We start from the raw sequence: 13,762 nt of genomic DNA, 5'->3' as shown, positions 1-13,762 counted from the left end.
ACCTAGATAATCAATGTGAAATCTTTGGGCTAAAGGCATGGATTTAAAATGTAATGTAGCTTCTCCAAGAATAAAGTTGACTGCAATAAATCAAAAGTTATCTACTACATGCTCTCTCAGTATCCCCAAACTCCAAGGAAGAGTCACATTAATGTTTTGGGGGTTCCTATATACTTCATTCATATAACTTAAATCTATGTGAAGGCAGACAGAAAACACTGTACCAGTAAGTATGGAGAGCAGGCAACAGAATCTGTAGGTAGATTATGAATCAAAGCTATTAAATAAGAACAACATAGGATATTTTTACCTTCTAGGAACTCATATCTCCTTTGCTCCTTGCTCCTTTTAGGAATACTACACTAGAATATGAGGTAGATCAGATGGACTTTGTGATGGGATCAGCCCTTGTTCCAGGTCTAACCTCAACAAATAAGAAAAACCAGCTTCAAGGAAGCCTAAAGGAGAGAGTTTCTCAGTATAGTACCTGGGCCTCACTATTCTGAAGATTCAAGTGCTTTTATCTAGCTGTACTTTATTTTGTATATTTCCAGTCTGCCATATTTTAGTGCAATGAATTAAACAAAGTCAATTGTTTTAAGCAAACTGACCAACTTGGAATATATGACATAAACTGCCTAACCTGGTAAAAGGATCATGGCCTTTGGCAAACAAGAAAACCAAACATATTCTCTAATATATTCTTAGGACTCACACCTATGGTACTCAAGAAAAATTTTACCATTTTAAGAAGTCAAAATTCTGTGTTCAGACTGATGTAACTTACAGTTAAAGTATAAATCTCCAAAGGATATATCAGTCTCAGGGGTCTTGAATTCTTTTTTTTTAATGACAAATATTAGAGAGTTACTTCTGCTATAAGAAGTTTGTTCTGCACAGAAATTATTTCAGCACTTAAAGGAAAGACCCCATTTCTTACTCACATTCCTTAAGGGCCACCACACCTTTCTCTTAGCTAGTATCATATTTCAAGTGTTTAGAGACCTAAAATTTACATCACTCATTTCCCCCATGTTTAGCTCTCAAAACTTACAGGGATTCCAGCAGCTGTCGCCCAAATGGATGTCGAGCCCAGGGTATTTCCAAATCTGGGTCAGATTTCGGACCAAGGCAAAGATCTGTAGCTACCATAGCCAGCGACCAAACCTCAACAGATAAGAGAGAAACACTTAAGCTCAGACCAGTGAGGACAGGAATAGAGGCCACAAAAGAACCCACCTACCGCCCACAGACAGCCTACAGCCTTGCTACTCTGAGGACAGCAAAACGTGGGAGCCTACTGAAATGCAGAATCCCAGGTCCCACTCCAGACCTACAAGGTCCTCAGGGGACCTGTACGCACCATAAAAACCTTTCATTAAGCAAACTTCAGAGAAATAACCCAGTGCACTAACTTTAATGGGTCAGCTAGTTAACTACTAACTCATGTGACTTTTTCTGCTGCTCCATTAGTAAACTGGGCTGGCAGGGTAGAAAAGAGCTTTGGGTACTATTTTTAAGATCTACCCTTTTTCAACCAAGCAATGAAAACCTTTGTTGCCATCATCACAAAAGTTTCAGTATACTCTTAGAAGCTAAAGAAAAATAGGCCAAGACAAAACAGACTTGGCTTTCTTTTTGTTGACACCAAATCTGGAGAATACCTCCAAACCTGCAATCTCATGGGGCTTGGAGTCATCAAGCAGCAACTAATGCCCGTTAAGAGTCTTAAATCCTAAAGATTTGTAAATCTATGCTAAACCATGCTAAACACACCATGCTATATAAACGAAGGTTCCCATTCCCTCAATACCTTTAAAAATCTAATACTACTTTTGGAAAGTCTTTTTTAGTAGCAATACATTATTGTAATTGAAAAACAATATATTAGATTTTGTGAAAAGCTAAAAAAAAAAGAAGGTATGGATTTTGAATCAAGGAGTTTAAAGTCTAAGAAGAAAATGTAAACTACAAAAATTTGTGAGAAACAGGGAAGCGGACTTGGCCCAGTGGTTAGGGCGTCCGTCTACCACATGGGAAGTCTGCGGTTCAAACCCCGGGCCTCCTTGACCCATGTGGAGCTGGCCCATGCACAGTGCTGATGAACGCAAGGAGCGCCCTGCCATGCAGGGGTGTCCCCAGTGTAGGGGAGCCCCACGTGCAAGGAGTGCACCCCAGAAGGAGAGCCGCCCAGCACGAAAGAAAGTGCAGCCTGCTCAGGAATGGTGCCACACACACGGAGAGCTGACACAGCAAGATGACGCAACAAAAAGAAACACAGATTCCCGTGCCACTGACAACAACAGAAGCGGACAAAGAAGAACACACAGCAAACAGACACAGAGAACAGACAACTGGGGGGCGGGGAGGGGAGAGAAATAAATAAATAAATCTTTAAAAAAAAATTTTTGTGAAAAACAGGCAAATGAATCAGACATACAAAATCAAATTATGGGGAAACGGACTTTGGCCCAGTAGTTAGGGCGTCCGTCTACCATATGGGAGGTCCGCGGTTCAAACCCCGGGCCTCCTTGACCCGTGTGGAGCTGGCCATGTGCAGCGCTGATGCGCGCAAGGAGTGCCGTGCCACGCTAGGGTGTCCCCCGCGTGGGGGAGCCCCATGCGCAAGGAGTGCGCCCATGAGGAAAGCCGCCCAGCGTGAAAAGAAAGAGCAGCCTGCCCAGGAATGGCACCGCCCACACTTCCCGTGCCGCTGACGACAACAGAAGCGGACAAAGAAACAAGACACAACAAATAGACACCAAGAACAGACAACCAGGGGAGGGGGGGGAATTAAATAAATAAATAAATCTTTTTAAAAAAAAATCAAATTATGTGCTACCAAGATACTCAAATAATACATATATACATATTTGTTAAAATGAGAAATGAGGTTTATGCTCATTGCCATAATCAATGACTCCCCAGAACGGTTGCTGAAGGAAATGAATGGCTTTCTGGGATAAGGTGTTTACTACCTTGGCTTGGAACCTAGAAATGATAGTTTCTCATTTACAATAACCACTTTCTATAGGCCTTCAATAGAAATAGTGAAACTTAGATATATTTCTCTAACTTTTTGCAAAATAGTAGACATTCATTCTCAACATGTGCATAAGCGCCATCAAAAAAAGTCTTCAAGCATTTTCACAGGTGTTATTTCTGTCCCATTAAGCAGTACCACCCCACAAATAATCATAATTATAATAGCAGCAGCAACAAACTGTACCAAATATTAGATGCTGACCATCTACCACGCATAGGTATGGGACTTTATACATATTATCTCATTTAATTCTCATAATGACCTTACTAGTGTTGTTCCCATTTTACAGTTGAAGAAATTCAGGTTCAGAAAGACTAGGTGGCTTACCTATGATCACACAGCAAAAAAGTGACAGAGCCCAGATTTAAACCCAGGTTTGCCTGAACTCAAAGGTCTTTCTATTTCACTTAGACTAGCCTGATTTTCCAAATAAATTCTGCCAGAACAGTACTGTAAACTTAAACAATCAAACAATATCTTTAGGAAGTAACTTTTCCTCAGAGAATGTTTTCTCAGAACATGAATCTTGGGTCTGCCTTAGTATTGCACTTACTAGTCTTCTCACTGAACCTATGAGGTAATTATTCTTAGGATTCTGATCCTCATTTTCAGTACACCCAGAGGCTGAGAGAGTCTGCAATACCTTGCCCATTTTACACTGCTGGAAGCCAAGTTGAACCCAGGTCATCCACTGTAAAATCCACTGTAATACCTCATGTTGACTCCCTGGTGTTCACAAAATAAATGCCTGGGTTCTTATGTAGATTAAATCCATGGCTCTAAATTTCTCCTACACAGGTTTGGGGCAGACTTCACAGTGTTTATTAGAAGACAAATAGGGAAGCGGATTTGGCTCAATGGATAGAGTGTCTGCCTACCACACGGGAGGTCCAGGGTTCAAACCCCAGGCCTCCTTGACCATGTGGTGAGCTGGCCCATGCATAGCGCTGATGCGCACAAAGAGTGTCCTGTCTCGTAGGGGTGTCCCCTGTGTAGGGGAGCCCCATGCGCAAGGAGTGTGCCCTGTAAGGAGAGCCACCTGCACGAAGAAAGTGCAGCCTGCCCAGGTATGGCATTGTACACACGGAGAGCTGATGCAGCAACATGATGCAACAAAAAGAGATACAGATTCACAGTACTGCTGACGAGAATCCAAACGGACACAGAAGAACACACAGTGAATGGACACAGAGAGCAGACAATGGGCTTGGGGGAGAGAAATAAAAATAAAATTAAATAAATAAATAAATAAAATAAAGAAGACAAATAGAAATCTTAGGGATTTTTTAATCAAGTAAAAATCAAGAGGAGATCTTAGCTTTGGCTCATTTGGAAGGTTATAAGGAAAAAATTGAGCTGAGAAAACAATAGTTCAATATAATCCACTGCTCAAGCTCATCCTCAGAGAGACAGAAAGTAGATTAGTGGTTGCCTAGGGCTGTGGGGAGAGGAAGAATTGAGCAGTGACAGCTAGGGGTGTAAGATTTCTTTTTAGGGTAATGAAAATATTCTAAAACTCTGAATATACTAAAAGCTACTGATTGTCCACTTTAAATGGGTGAATTGTATTGTATGTCAATTACATCTCATTAAGGCTGTCAATAAAAACCAATACAGAAAGCGGAGGTAGCTCAGGAGATTAGGTGCCTCACTCCCACATGGGAAGTCCCAGGTTCAGTTCCCAGTGCTTCCTAGAAAGAGAAGACCAGCACACAACAAATGGACACAGCAAATACAAACAACAAGGGGGTGGGGAGAAATAAATAAATAAAATAAATCTTTATTAAAAAAAGCAAGCAATATAGGAGTAAGCTTGCTTTAATATACCAGATGTGTTCCTGCAAAGATTAAGGTAATTTAAATCTTTTACTAAATTATACTCTTCAAACTGAACAAATCTCCATCTAAAGGAATGCTTTGGTAAACCTTTATTAAATGAAGCGTTTTTAAAAGGTAATGACAGGGAAGCGGATTTGGCCCAACGGATAGGGAGTGCACCTACCACATGGAAGGTCCATGGTTCAAACTCAGAGCCTCCTGACCCATGTGATGAGCTGGCCCCACGCACAGTGCTGATGCGCGCAAGGAGTGCCATGCCACGCAGGGGTGTCCCCCACGTAGGGGAGCACTACGCTCAAGGAGTGCACCCCGTAAGGAGAACCGCCCAGCACGAGAAGAGAAAAGTACAGCCTGCCCAGGAATGGCGCTGCACACATGGAAAGCTGATGCAGCAAGATGATGCAACAAAAAGAGACATGGATTCCGGGTGCCACTGACAAGAATACAGGTGGACACAGAAGAACACACAGTGAATGGACACAGAGAGCAGACAACTGGGGGGGGGGGGGGAGGGTGCAGAGAAGGGGAGAGAAATAAATAAACATAAATAAATCTTAGAAAAAAAAAGTAATGACAAAAAGTAAGAATTGAGGGTTCAAATAGCAAAGCTACAACTACCCACATTTAGGTACATTACAATCACCATGGAATTGGAATGGAAAAGAGATAAATAAAAAAATACTTACTAAATGCTTTAGGACCTTCTCAACTAAGCAATAAGAAAAATATCCAGGGCATTTGAAAAGTTGCTCTAGCCTTAGATGCTGCCAAAGAAAATGGGAAAGGAATTGCAAAAAAGGAGGCCCACATGGAAATTGTCACTAAACCACAACTATAAAGTGAAAACAACCTGTTCAAAAAGAAAAATGCAGCTGTTCACAAAAAGGGATGCACAATACCTGGACAAGATCCTTTCTTCCAACAAGCAGGGCAGAAGCAGCATTCTTCTGACATGTTTCCTGAATATCATTCACATTCAATCTGAAAAAAAAAAAAATTTTTTTTTAAGAATTAAAAAAGCTTCTTTCTAGCCTAACTTCTTAAATCAATCACTCCTTCTTGAACAAACAGACTAAAAGTTGCCTTTCTGGTTGTCACTCAAAGTGTTTTATTCTGTGGTACCCTTAAATTCCTTTCAAGCTGTCCTGGAGGAAACCTTTAACTTCAGCTGATGCTACACTGTGGATTCACATCCAGGTAAGGAGAGATTGCTCACTTCTCTGAAGTCAGAAAAGGCCACACTCAAGTACCAATTTTCCAACCAACTTTTCTGTGGAGTTCCCAAGGCTTGAGGGTTGAATAAAAATGGATTTAAATATGTGCCACCCCGACTTTGGTTCCTAACACAAAGAGCAGTATGCTGTGTATATACTACAAAATAAATACTTTTCGCTCTGTGTTCAAGTTCAGAAAAGAGGGGGAACCACAGACCAGCCTCTGATTGCCCATCTCCCACCCCCCACTCCCTTCAACCAAAGTTGAAAGGTCTGCTTTACATGGTGGGGATAGGGAACCAAATTCTGAGATGGGCCCCAAGATGCCTGCCCCTGGGTGTGCACAGCTTCTCTAATTCCCTCCCTCTGAGGTGGGCAACATCAGTAAATATGATGGGACAGCACTTCCATGATTAGGTTATTAGTCAGATGACTTTCAGTCAACATCACCAGGTGCGGTCTTAGAAAGGAGGCGAAGTATCAGCAAGATATTCTCCTGCTCATCTCAAAGAAGATGAAATTCTCCAAGAGTTCAATGGCTGCAAAGGACTGAATTCTGCAAACAACCTGTATGAGTTTGAAAGAACTCATTACAGTCTGGGAAATACTAAGCAAGTCCCAGTTCATCTATGCTCAGTCTCCTGACCCACAGAAACTGCAAGACAATAAATGTATGCTGTTTTAAGCATACAAATGCCTAAGTTTGTAGGCATTTGTTAAGTGAGCAATAGAAAATCACTATATATTAAAATCTGCTCATGAAGTAAGGATTCCACTATTTTTTAAAAAGGTTGATAATCATGACTAAGTGATAAACAGAGCATACTTGAAATTTTGAACTTACATGTATAGTTCTCCCAACGATTTGTGCACAGGAAGAAGGCAGGCAATATCCTGGATGATGACTTTTCCAGCAGCCTTGATGGGTCGATTGCCGGAATCCAATCCCTCGCGCTTACTTTTCCATCTCCTTGATTTCTGGGGGAGATGATGAGATATAACTAATGGGCACTCTGATGAATGGAAACCTACAGTTGCATAGCACATCATATTTGGGTCATTGGTAATTTGCAGAGACTTTGCATATCATTCCCACAATTATATGAATCAGCATCTGTAGGAAATAAACGGATGACAAAGGGCATTGAGCTCTTGGCCCCAAATCCTAGTAGGAATATAAGCACCCACTACAATGTTAGGTACATTCTGCAGGTGCTCAAAAATAGATACCAGGAAGCCAGGATTAAAAAAAAAAAAAGGCAGCTAAATAAAGTTAGTAAAGACCACAGGAAATATGGGAGAAGAGCAACTTCTAAGGTTGGGTTCAGCACTACATTTAAAGCTCTTGGTTGAAACTAATCAAATCTTTTTCTTCCCAAACAGTTTCAATAGGATTTATTGAAAATTTAATTCAGACACAGCAGTGTAAACTCTGCAAATCTTAATCTATGGTAGGCAGACAGAGAAACTTAGCAGCTCAAGCAGAATGTCCGCTTTCCTAACAGTCGTTCATTATTTCTAAACGTAATCATTTTAGAATGTCAAAAACACTTGAGTAGAAGGACTTGGGTAATGGACATGGAAGACTGTGAGCAATTAGTCCCTTTCCCCAGATCCTTGCCTACAAATGGCTATAGATGAGTCTATATGTGTGAAATGAGAGATGTCCTGGAAAATTAGAACTCTCAGAGAATAGCCCCCGCTGCTATCTTCAAAAATGAAAACCAGCCAAAGGAGCAATCTTCTATTTTATTTATTGCCAGAATTTTAAAAGAGACCACCAAAGTGAGTCAACTCAGGAGGGAAATGACATATTAACAAAGGAGGCAAAAGGAGATGGTGAAAGGGCCTGCAATTTAGAATCAGAAAACCTAGGTTTACTGGTCTTACTACCACCAGGTACTGGCTCAATATGACCCTGAACAAGTTCCTTATTTATTATGGCTTTATCTGCATGTCACTTTCTCTTTACTCACTTATAAACTGTGGCCAACAATAACCTCTGCCATTCCAATCTCATAAGGTTAATAAGGGTGCAATGAAAAGGTGTGGATGGATAGGACTGTATAAATTGAAAAGTGCAACTTAAAAATATATATTATGGATGCATACAAACTCTTAGGATTTGAGATTAGACCATTATTTAGATTACTCATAAATAAACTCATTTTCCACAAGTGATTTTTATATAATCACTCTTCCATAAATTCATCATGGTCTAAATTCAGGTACTTCTGGCCATTAATGTCCCATCTAACACCCAAAGTAGCTAAATTCATGTAACTTCCTACAGGATTATTAAGTTTTATGGAACGTGCAAAATCTGGAGACCAGACTTTAGCTGAAATATCTGTGAATTGTTTCTTATGATTTATAAATACATATGCTATGTAATCAATTTGGAACTTTAACCCATTTGATTTTAAAAAGTAGTTCAGTTACCAGTTCCTATTTATCCATACACAGGTCAGTCATATCTGCAGTAATCTATTATTGTGGGCTTAATCTATTATGGTGGGCTAGGCCTTCAAATTTCTATTTGCCCTGGTTATTTTCTGAGGAAGAATTATGTGCATACTCACAGAAATACTATCCCTTTAGCCATTAAACATATTGACATGGGTGCAAGTAAGGGGAGAATATGTAAAAGAATAAACAATCTGTCAGTATGGGCTGGTGCCAGGATGCATTACCAATCCAAAGTGCACTAACCACTATTATGTGGCCGTGGGTAGGTTAGCATACGTCCACCTTGCAGTGACAGTGAACAGCACAATGTGGTTTACGAGAGTGGGGAACGTACCACATACACAAACCCATTTCACTGAAATTTTTATTTGGGTTTCCAGGAGTTAAAAAACTCCAGGATACCACACATCCACAGGTCCCACTTAACTGTCATTTCAAATGAGATTTGGGGTACTGGATTTAAATATATATATATTTATCTCTAAGATTAAAAAAAATTCCACCTGGAATGGAACATAGCTCTTTCAAAGTCTGAAATATGATCCATCTAATTTGGTCTTCTGGGTTGGCTGGATGGCCTCTAAACACTATCCTAGGCAGTCCTTCTGGCTCCTCGCTACAAAAAGAAAATGCCAAGTGCCTGAACAAGTGAGCAATTCACCTTGGCTCAGTTTAATTATACAGCTGAAATAAACGGAGGCCTCATGAGGCATGTGGTCTACTAGCTTTAAGACTATGCTAAAAATAACCGCAATTTCCTGATTTTTAAAGCAAGCCTAATAAAACCATATTAGCAGTTATATTAAGGCCTATGAGCCCAAAGTGGCTCATTTTCAAATAGACTAGTTCATTAGAAAACTAACAAATGACATAAAGTCCAAGTGTACAAAATTTTTGATTTAGGATTAAAAGACTTGTCTGTCATATGAACAACAATATTTGCTCTGGTTTATGGATGGCTCACTCTGTGCTAGCATAGTTAGCCTCACCCCAGCAGTATGACAGAGCGGACATTATCTCCATTTTACAAATGGGGAGTTGAAGCTGCCCAAGGTTACACACTTAGTCCTAAGAGCAGAGATTTGAACAGACCTGTCAAGTGCCAAAACCCACAGTTGTTAACCTGCTTTTAAGTGTATGGTTTTAGATTTAAAAGAAAAAAAAAAAGTTAAGTTCTGACTAAACTAGCTGTTAATCTGTAAATAGTTTGGTCCATTTTTAAATGGATCCATTTCTATATATAAGGAGATTAACGTTAATTCTAGTGATGCCTACTCAACACCATCCTTCAAAAATGACTCACTTTTAAAGTCACTTTCTGCCAGCATCATGATTGCCTACTATTGAACCAGAGTAGTTTGCTGAAGATCAGCAGAGGCAGGCAGCTCCTGCAGTACCAAGGCCTTACAGAGGGCATGCCAGGCTCAGAAACAAGGTGCTGTATTTCAGGCTGGGTTCATGAGTCTGTACCCCCACACTATTTAGACTAGGCATATTCAGATATGAGACAGTTCAGGGACTCTTCTCCAATTTTGCACTTTCAAATTGGAAAGATCAATAGAAACAGACCAGTGTTAGCTGTCAACAAATACCTGTTTATAGAAATATTAAGAGTGGTCTTTGGCAATTTTTTGCAAATATCCTGCAATGAATTATGGAAATTAGTCTCTATTTCCTAGCACTTCTTAATCAACTTCTTGAGACACTAGGATTCTGGGTATTCTCTGTGGGATCTGTACTGACTGTAAAGGTGATGTTTTACAGAACCTCATTAAACTGACGTTGAGCCGATAATAGAAGGAGGTCCCCTAACATAGGCTCACCCTAATTATAGCTGCCACCAAAAATAATCAAACTATACAAGCAAATATAGGGTAGTATTATTAGTTCTTTTAATCAAGCAAGGAATAACTAGAAAACATTACCAAAAATCGCTGAAGGGATCACAAAAGAGTTTCTTGTTTGTTTTTCATTTGATTGGCGGTTTTTAAATATAAAATAGGTCCCCTTCAGGATACAGAGGTCACTCAGTGATCTTGTCTCCTGGTCAATTTTTCTGAGGAGCCAAGTAAAACAAGGCGCTTATATGAAGATATGCTAAATCTCAAATCAGATGGTGGTTGGGGACATAGCTCCTTGCTGCTCCCTACAAATAGATGGGAAATTTTTCAGGGTGTTTTTCTCCCAGTGTACTCACTAAGCCTTTTTTCCCTTAATATCTTGCTGGCACTGTTAGAGACTCTCTTGACTGTGCAACAGTCAGGTAAACACTCAAGATTTCCCTTTGGATTCTCTGGGTCCAGAGAACAATGACACACGAGGCTAAGGTGAAGTTCATCTTTCCAGGTTAGGGAAGGGCTCTATGGGTTAAAAACCCCCTAAACCTCCTGCATTGCTTCAGTCTCACTCTTATGGGCTTAAATGTGGATACCCTTCTCTGAGATAAAATTGGTAACTCTGGGGAACAAAAAACTCTGCAATGCTCTTACGTTTTTTCAATGCCCATCAATAAGAAGTACCCTTTCCCCGCAGAGTTCATGAGAAGGGGTTGCGGGAAGAGAGACAAAGCAAGACAGACAAATTATTACATGATGAGCACTAGGACGCTCTTCTGAACATACCAAGAAGGCGTTCATGGAATTACGGGAAAGAGGATAGGGAAGAAAGGAGTGGATTGGGAAAGGGGGAGGAAGAGGGAAGGCAGTGGTGCAAATAGCACTGGATGACAACCAATAGCCAGCTTGCAACTGTACCACCAGTGTTACTGCTACAATTGGAGGCAACATCAATGCCAATAAATGGGTTAAATGTAAAACAGCCCAAGAATAAGCCACCAACTGCTTCGCAGCAACCCCATCGACAATGCATAATCAGCAGAACGGGCAGTGAGTCAAAATGAGTTCCTATTTAAACAGCATTAGGAGCAGGGACTTCTGGAAATTCAGGGAAATTCAGCAGTTGGGTTGGCTGGGATGGCTCATTGAGGAAAGGTGGCCACAAAGGTGGCTCCAACTGCAAGTGGTTGATAAGCAGTGGTACTTGCTAATCAGGGCTCCTGATTTCAACTGGTTTTTCTATGAAAGGGTTACACAGGTCTATTCCCCTAATTATTCTTTACAACAAACATAATTTATACAAAAACCTCAAGGCTGCCTTCTACAGTCTGAGGTCACCATGGCACTACTGAAGTCATGAAGGGGGTGGGAGAGGAAGACAGAAGAGGGTAGATGGCCAATAGGAGTAAGAAAGAAAGAAAAGGAAGAGAGGATGTTTATAGCAGAGGTTTTTATTGTCAATGCAAATATTAATGATAAGAAAAAAATGTGTTCCAGAAAATTCCCAGAGGATAAAAACTAGCTAATGCATCATGTCAATGAAGTAAGTGGGCACTTCATTCTCTTAACTAGACCAAGACTTTAGAAACAGAGAGATAAAATGGTGGAATCCTCTTGTATCTTCCTCTGCTTCCCCTCATGCCAAAGGTAGGCTTTTGAAATCACTATGAAATTATACAAATACTCCAAGTGAAATCAGGTGAGGTAATGGGTTACAATCAGGGTTCTTTCCCACAAAACTCAGTATTCAGCTCCATTTTCAAAGAATTCCATCCACAATCCTTAGCAACATCAGTATTCACCCATTTGAAACTCTGTATTGAACAAGGAGGCAGTCCTTGGCACCTGACTCCTCAAGAGTGAAAAATTCATTTTTACTGGTCCTGAAAACCAGCCAACCTATCATTTCAGGTTCCTCAAAGCCAGGCAGGTGGCATTTTATTCTTGGGCCTTTGGGTAGAGACAGGATTAGTTAAGGAGAGCATTTGCACAGCGCACAGTACCGGGAAGTCGTTAATTGCTTGTATGGACCAACGTCGCCGGGCAGAGCGAGGAGACATCTGTGCGTGAAAACGTTACACCCAGGAGGAGGGAAGAAAAACACCAAGAAAATTAAAAGGGAAATATATAGAATAAAATGAAAGCTTCCCACACATCTGATGGGTTAAAAGGTACCATAATACACTGCAAAATTGGGACTGAAATGACTAACATATCTGAACCTAAGCACAGCAGCATGGATCAATTCCCTCACCTCCCTCCCAACCCATCATACTCCAAATACAGCTTTAATTTCAATTTCACTGTCCTTTGTTTGAAACACATTTCAGGATATAAGGAGGTTGACATCAACATTGCTCTGACAAAAGAACTACAATACAATCAAGGTTTAGATGCTCTAACAAGAGTAAGATCATAGTGTAAGTGGGGAAACAGAGGCAGAGGACTCTGTTTTCCCTTTTAAGGGGTGAGAAGGAAGACTTGCATGTGAGAGCACATTCTCATTCCTAAAAAGGAAGAAGCTTTTCAATACATGCAATCTTTGTGTGTGTGTGTGTGTGTGTGTGTGTGTGTGTTTGTACTTGGGGGACTATGAAGAATCTGGAAGTCTTGAGTCTGGAGTTGAAGTACTATGTTTGGAGTGATGCCAAGGGAGAAATGAGAGCCCTGGAGAAATGAAGGGAAAAGAGCTAAAGCTGAAGAGTTACACTCCTGAGGGTACTCCTGCTAACAACATGAGCATCTGAACATTAAAAAAAAAAAAATCTGTTTATAGGAAATCAGAAATTATTCTATTAACTTCAAGACCTCTCCACTTACTTATATCAGAGCTTTTTTAGAAACATAAACTGAAGCAAATGTGGGAGGTTGCAAAATGTTAAACATGCTTATAGGGCAATGCCTAATGTTTATCGTAAGTTCTGGGCCTTCTGATTTACCCTAGGAATAAGGAGAATTTCAGATTCATCAACTATTCGTTGTTGGTCCAGGTGCCACATGAATGGCAGCATCTCCCTGTGGTTTCTCATTTCCTATGAAATTTCTAGGTTTCTTTTAAGGTCTTTCACTTAAAAATTTTTAGAAAAAAACCCTGGAATTTCATCTGGAGAACATTTGGGTAAAGATAACAATATGACCAAAGCAGAGCAGATTAAAAACACACAAAAATGACAAGAGAAACAAGAGAGTAATCCCCAAATGGCTCTAAAAATATTTTTTATAGTCTCAAAAATACCCTCTTATTCCTTCATTGCTACACTTCGATGCAGTTATAGTCTATTCTCAGTCATTCAGAACTCTTAGGGGGTAGAGATCTAAAGGGGAATAAAAAGATGTAGACCAAAAATTAGAGCTGAAAT

General features: G+C 40.3%; 1 protein-coding gene across 17 annotated transcripts in view; it reads right to left on the bottom strand.

Moving 5' to 3' along the window:
- The window catches only part of WDR59 (WD repeat domain 59), a 118,002-nt gene that overhangs the window by 19,488 nt on the left and 84,752 nt on the right, over positions 1-13,762 (bottom strand). For 9 of the 17 annotated variants that reach the window (XM_058279712.2, XM_071209076.1, XM_071209070.1 and 6 more), the window contains 3 exons: positions 6,944-7,077; positions 5,785-5,866; positions 1,055-1,167 (listed from right to left, as the gene is read on the bottom strand). In XM_058279712.2, the coding sequence (XP_058135695.1) occupies positions 1,055-1,167; positions 5,785-5,866; positions 6,944-7,077 (329 nt within the window). Of the gene's footprint in view, positions 1-1,054; positions 1,168-5,784; positions 5,867-6,943; positions 7,078-12,406; positions 12,464-13,762 lie in introns of all 17 variants that reach the window. The other 8 variants (XM_071209065.1, XM_071209064.1, XM_071209066.1 and 5 more) reach the window with 1 other exon arrangement.

The sequence above is a fragment of the Dasypus novemcinctus genome, chromosome 18, assembly GCF_030445035.2.
Source record: "Dasypus novemcinctus isolate mDasNov1 chromosome 18, mDasNov1.1.hap2, whole genome shotgun sequence".
In the NCBI taxonomy this organism is placed as follows: Eukaryota; Metazoa; Chordata; class Mammalia; order Cingulata; family Dasypodidae; genus Dasypus; species Dasypus novemcinctus.
Note: the sequence above shows the minus strand (reverse complement) of the source record. Positions and strands in the feature narration are given on the sequence as shown.